We start from the raw sequence: 6,491 nt of genomic DNA on the forward strand, positions 1-6,491 counted from the left end.
CTGTTCCCTGATCTATCGGTACGGGAGGTGTGGTACCCGGGGCCCCCTGTGTGCTGTTCCCTGATCCATCGGTACGGGAGGTGTGGTACCCGGGGCCCCCTGTGTGCTGTTCCCTGATCTATCGGTACGGGAGGTGTGGTACTCGGGGGCCCCCTGTGTGCTGTTCCCTGATCTATCAGTACGGGAGGTGTGGTACCCGGGGCCCCCTGTGTGCTGTTCCCTGATGTATCAGTACGGGAGGTGTGGTACCCGGGGCCCCCTGTGTGCTGTTCCCTGATGTATCAGTACGGGAGGTGTGGTACCCGGGGCCCCCTGTGTGCTGTTCCCTGATGTATCAGTACGGGAGGTGTGGTACCCGGGGCCCCCTGTGTGCTGTTCTCTGATCCATCGGTACGGGCAGTGGGGGGTGACCCTGCGCCCCGGGGGGAGACACAGACAGCAGACGGCGACATCCAAATATAAAACTTTATATCAATCACAATATATTAAATATAACATTTAATGTAAGACAAGAACGAGGTGCGAGGCACCAGACACCTCCCGACAATGATGACCACAGATACGAGGCGCCACGTGTCATCTCCACAGAGGGAGGCACGAGGCGCCACGTGTCATCTCCACAGAGGGAGGCACGAGGCGCCACGTGTCATCTCCACAGAGGGAGGCACGAGGCGCCATGTGTCATCTCCACAGAGGGAGGCACGAGGCGCCACGTGTCATCTCCACAGAGGGAGGCACGAGGCGCCACGTATCATCTTCATAGAGGGAGGCACGAGGCGCCATGTATATAAGTATCTGTGGCCACGGCTGAGATGACTGAGGCACCTCACACCTCGTGTCGGCACCTGATTGGTCAGTATTTGGTCTGTAGCTTCCGTATTATTTGGTGTGACCTGAGGCGCGAGGCACAGGACACCTCCGCCCCATATAATGGTCAGTATTTGGTTGCATCATTGTCTATAGTCACCGCTGACATGAGGCGCGAGGCACAGACTTTCATGCATTGTTGTTGTCAGCAGCAGCCAGTAAACGGTTAACGTGTGCAGTGATTATGGCTCCAGGCAGTGACTGAGGCGCCCGGGACCTCATGCCTCACCCCTGCCACCGCTAACATCTGCTCTACAGCGGCCCGACATTTACGTGGAAGGTGATGGGGGGAAGGGCTCCCGGTGTGCTGGGCCAGGGGGAGGGGCTTGGCTCTCACCAGGGTGACACGTAGAAGTTATTAAATAAATCAGTTACATTAAGAACAATCTGTTACATTGTATGAAATTCCTTCTTTACCCAGAAGCCACTTTGGTGCCTCCGGGCATCGTCAATAAGACACGTGGCATAAAAAGCAGCAACTCAGGGCACGGGGCCACAAGAGTCCAGGGGGAGGGGCATAGTCCACAGGTCCATGTCGCCTAAATGGCGCACAGCATCAATCCCTGAGTGATCTGAGGTCCGGAGGACGCAGGTTCTTTGGTCACTATTGATTATTTGGGCACTTTAGAGGCGGGCATAAGACTGGCACAGGGTGTGGTCTCTGATGTCCCCCCAGCCGCCGTTCTTCATGGGTGGGGGGTTGCGCACTTCCTGTTGCCGGTTGGTCACGGTGATGGTCTTTGGGAAGAGTTTGGCGCTGAGTTCCCACACCTTGGCCCGCAGAGCCTGGAAGGCGGCATCCATGTTGGAGCAGGGTCCGGTGCGCCCGCACATGCCGCCTTCCTCTGCTCTGGCGGGGAGGGTCAGCACGCGGGGCAGGCGGGCGGAGAGCACCTTGAGCGGGTGCGCCAGGCAGGTGGCAGAGACGTGCTGTAAGCTCCAGTCCCAGTTGTAGTCGTCGTAGGTGCAGAACTCGGCCAGGCAGCCCATCAGCTGGTAGTAAGTCTCCCTTGGCATGGCGATGGCGGCTCCGTGCCGCGAGGCCACAAAGCCACTGAGCTCCATGTGCTGCGGGTCCGGGGACGGCTCGGGGGTGCTGGTGCCGCCCAGGCTCAGCAGGTGGCAGCCCTCCTCCTGGCACTGCTTCTCCATGAGCCGCAGGATTTGGAGCCAGTCCGGGAGCAGGTAGTCGCCTTCCTCCAGGAAGAGGATGTGCCCGCTGTGCCCGCTCACCTCCCGCACCCGCTCCCACGTGAAGTGCAGCTTCCACCACCAGTGGTGCTTGTCCTGGGTGAAGGCCGCCTCCCGGTAGTGGCCGTGGCTGTCCGGGTACTCGCCGTTGGTGCAGCCTCTCAGCAGGGCCGACTCCTTGGGTAAATCCCGGGGGCAGTCGGCCGGGTCACTGCCAGGAAACTCGTCCGGGTAGAAGCTCAGGCTGAAGGGGAAGTAGAGGGGCAGCACCCGGCAGAAGTCTATGGCTGCCATGCCGGCGGCGGCCTCTGGGCACGGGCGCTCCATGCTCAGCACCAGCAGGAGGCGGCCGGTGGCACCAGGACCAGCGCTCTGCAGAGACTCGGCCAGAAGCTGCAGCCGTAAGCCACTGCCCGGGCCGCCACGCACCTGCACCACCACCACCAGCTCCGGACGCCCCGGGAACTGCTCTGCGTTGCGGATCAGCTGCCGGAGGTTGTTGCGGTAAGCGGCCAGTCTCATCTGTAGCGGGGAGCCCCCGGGCACCTGGAAGCCGGTGGTCTTATCGCTGGGCTGAAGATCTGCAGGGAGAGGCTCATCCAGGCCACGAGAGGTGAGAAGCAGCCACGTGCAGAACGCCATCCCTAGGAGCAGCAGCAGGGCGGCGATCTTCTTCTTATGTAACGTCAGACGCATGACAGGAGCAGGGGATGGGAGGGCACAGCACTGAGCACACCCCTAACTGTCACAGCAGTGACCCCACAGCCTGACTGTCACCCCGCACAGCAGTGACCCCACAGCCTGACTGTCACCCCGCACAGCACTGACCCCCACACAGCAGTGACCCCACAGCCTGACTATGACCCTGCACAGCACTGACCCCAATGTCTGACTATGAGCCTGCACAGCACTGACCCCCCCAAAGCACTGACCCCAATGCCTGACTCTGACCCTACAGCCTGACTGTGACCCCGCACAGCACTGACCCCACAGCCTGACTATGACCCTGCACAGCACTGACCCCAATGTCTGACTATGAGCCTGCACAGCACTGACCCCCCCAAAGCACTGACCCCAATGCCTGATTCTGACCCTACAGCCTGACTGTGACCCCGCACAGCACTGACCCCAATGCCTGACTCTGACCCTACAGCCTGACTGTGACCACGCACAGCACTGACCCCAATGCCTGACTCTGACCCTACAGCCTGACTGTGACCACGCACAGCACTGACCCCAATGCCTGACTCTGACCCTACAGCCTGACTGTGACCCCGCACAGCACTGACCCCACAGCCTGACTATGACCCTACAGCCTGACTGTGACCCCGCACAGCACTGACCCCACAGCCTGACTATGACCCTACAGCCTGACTGTGACCCCGCACAGCACTGACCCCAATGCCTGACTCTGACCCTACAGCCTGACTGTGACCCCGCACAGCACTGACCCCACAGCCTGACTATGACCCTACAGCCTGACTGTCACCCCGCACAGCACTGACCCCACAGCCTGACTATGACCCTACAGCCTGACTGTCACCCCGCACAGCACTGACCCCACAGCCTGACTATGACCCTACAGCCTGACTGTGACCCCGCACAGCACTGACCCCAATACCTGACTATGACCCCGCACAGCACTGACCCCACAGCCTGACCCCAATACCTGTTCCCTCTGTCTCGGTATTGTGTTCTGCCCTCGGTTCTGTGTTCTGCCCCCGGTCTTGTGCTCGGTTCTGTGTTCTGCTCTCGGTCTTGTGCTCAGTTCTGTGCCCGGCTCTCGGTCTTGTGTTCTGCCCCCGGTCTTGTGCTCGGTTCTGTGCCCGGCTCTCGGTCTTGTGTTCTGCCCCCGGTCTTGTGCTCGGTTCTGTGTTCTGCCCCCGGTCTTGTGCTCGGTTCTGTGTTCTGCCCCCGGTCTTGTGCTCGGTTCTGTGTTCTGCCCCCGGTCTTGTGCTCGGTTCTGTGTTCTGCCCCCGGTCTTGTGCTCGGTTCTGCTCTCGGTCTTGGCGCCGGCTTCTCCTTCCTCCTCCGGGCACGGAGCACCTGAAGTGTCTGCGGACTTTACCCGGCCAAGGGGGTGCATGACGTCACGTTCCGCTAGCCAATCACACAGCACTGACGACGCATTGCGCTCTAGTGCCGCCCACAGGGGAGGAGCTGCAAGAAACTTTCCACCAATGAGAGGATGAGGAGAGTGAAGGGGCGGCCATGATTACTGAGGGCAGCCCTGCCAGCACCTTCTTGGGGTAGAAGTGAGAGGGGTAACATGTGGGGCCCCGGCAGCTCAGGGTCAGAGGGGTCTCACATGCCCAACAGGAACCCAGAGAACTGAGTACATGTCGCCACTACCACCCCCATCATCGCAGCTACCAGCACAGCTGACACATCACCTGTAATGATGGGTGTGATAGTACAAGAGTACTTAAGAGTGTCAGCTCCTGTGCCGGGTGTAACGGATAATTATATGTGACTGAGACCAGTAACTCCAGGAGGACTGAGGATCTGTGACACCCAGCTTTCCAGGAACCCAGAAAGGAAATTTACATTCCCAGTGCCCCCTGTGGGTGCAGGAATAACTCTCCTCCTCACCCTTTACATGGGGCGAGGGCACCTATGGGTGCTGTACCCCCACCCACCTTACTCTTTACACGGGGTGATGTCCCCTGTGGGCGCCGCACTCTCCTCCTTACACGGGGCGATGTCTCCTGTGGGCGCCGCACTCTCCTCCTTACACGGGGCGATGTCCCCTGTGGGCGCCGCACTCTCCTCCTTACACGGGGCGATGTCTCCTGTGGGCGCCGCACTCTCCCCCTCACACGGGGCGATGTCTCCTGTGGGCCCCGCACTCTCCTCCTTACACGGGGCGATGTCTCCTGTGGGCCCCGCACTCTCCCCCTTACACGGTGCGATGTCCCCTGTGGGTGCCGCACTCTGCCCCTTACACGGTGCGATGTCCCCTGTGGGCGCCGCACTCTCCTCCTTACACGGGGCGATGTCCCTTGTGGGCCCCGCACTCTCCTCCTTACACGGGGTGATGTCTCCTGTGGGCGCCGCACTCTCCCCCTTACACGGGGCGATGTCTCCTGTGGGCCCCGCACTCTCCCCCTTACACGGGGCGATGTCTCCTGTGGGTGCCGCACTCTCCTCCTTACACGGGGCGATGTCTCCTGTGGGCCCCGCACTCTCCTCCTTACACGGTGCGATGTCCCCTGTGGTTGTCGCATTCTCCTCCTTACACGGGGCGATGTCCCCTGTGGGCCCCGCACTCTCCTCCTTACACGGGGCGATGTCCCCTGTGGGCCCCGCACTCTCCTCCTTACACGGGGCGATGTCCCCTGTGGGCGCCGCACTCTCCTCCTTACACGGGGCGATGTCTCCTGTGGGCGCCGCACTCTCCTCCTTACACGGGGCGATGTCTCCTGTGGGCGCAGCACTCTCCTCCTTACACGGGGCGATGTCCCCCGTGGGCCCCGCACTCTCCTCCTTACACGGGGCGATGTCTCCTGTGGGCGCCGCACTCTCCCCCTCACACGGGGCGATGTCTCCTGTGGGCCCCGCACTCTCCTCCTTACACGGGGCGATGTCTCCTGTGGGCCCCGCACTCTCCCCCTTACACGGTGCGATGTCCCCTGTGGGTGCCGCACTCTGCCCCTTACACGGTGCGATGTCCCCTGTGGGTGCCGCACTCTCCCCCTTACACGGGGCGATGTCTCCTGTGGGCGCCGCACTCTCCCCCTTACACGGGCGATGTCCCCTGTGGGCGCCGCACTCTCCTCCTTACACGGGGCGATGTCCCCTGTGGGCGTCGTGTCCCTCAGATTTTTCCAGCTGTTTTCCGTCTCACCACATAACACTGAGATGCCAGGATCCCCGGGCAGAGCTGGGATGAGGCGGCTCCCGCTGTCATTATACACTGATGTGCGGTGACTCCATCCATAAACACTCGGGGTGTGAGGCTGCACTCACCCTCAGCAATAAACCAGATAATCCCTTTAATGAGGCATGAATGGGAGAAGAGGAGCCTTAAAGGGATTTACCAGTACCCCCCCCCCCCTCATCCTCAGGACAGGTGTCTGGTAGTTGGGGTCTTACCACTCGGGCCCCTTTACTTGCCCCCACTACAGTCAGCTGAGTGCTCCCTCATCTCATCACTTACTGAGCCCCCTCCTCCTCCCGCAGCTCCGAGGGGTCTCCTGTCACAGCCGTGCCCCGGATCCATCACTGCTCACACAGGGTTAATCATAGACCCACCAAACCAGTAGAGCGAGGTGCAGGGAGCCGCTGCCAGAGGGGGAAGGGGACAAGATCCTATTACTGACCCAGGGGCTAGGTGACGTGATGGGGCGGAGCAAGTGACCTGTTACTGACCTGGGGACTAGGTGACACTGCTGTGCCCTGTGCTCTCAGTGTAGGGGGCGTGTCCTCACACT

The 6,491-nt window shown here is 61.2% G+C and overlaps 1 protein-coding gene across 1 annotated transcript; it reads right to left on the reverse strand.

Annotated features, from left to right (window-relative positions):
* Positions 1–451: 451 nt before the first annotated feature.
* LOC140120817 (alpha-1,6-mannosyl-glycoprotein 2-beta-N-acetylglucosaminyltransferase-like) lies at positions 452–4,149 on the reverse strand. The gene has a single exon (XM_072139769.1). The coding sequence runs from the start codon at positions 2,752–2,754 to the stop codon at positions 1,492–1,494; it is 1,263 nt and encodes a 420-aa protein (XP_071995870.1). The 5' UTR covers positions 2,755–4,149; the 3' UTR covers positions 452–1,491.
* Between the last annotated feature and the right edge of the window lie 2,342 nt (positions 4,150–6,491).

Source organism: Engystomops pustulosus, chromosome 3 (genome assembly GCF_040894005.1).
Source record: "Engystomops pustulosus chromosome 3, aEngPut4.maternal, whole genome shotgun sequence".
In the NCBI taxonomy this organism is placed as follows: Eukaryota; Metazoa; Chordata; class Amphibia; order Anura; family Leptodactylidae; genus Engystomops; species Engystomops pustulosus.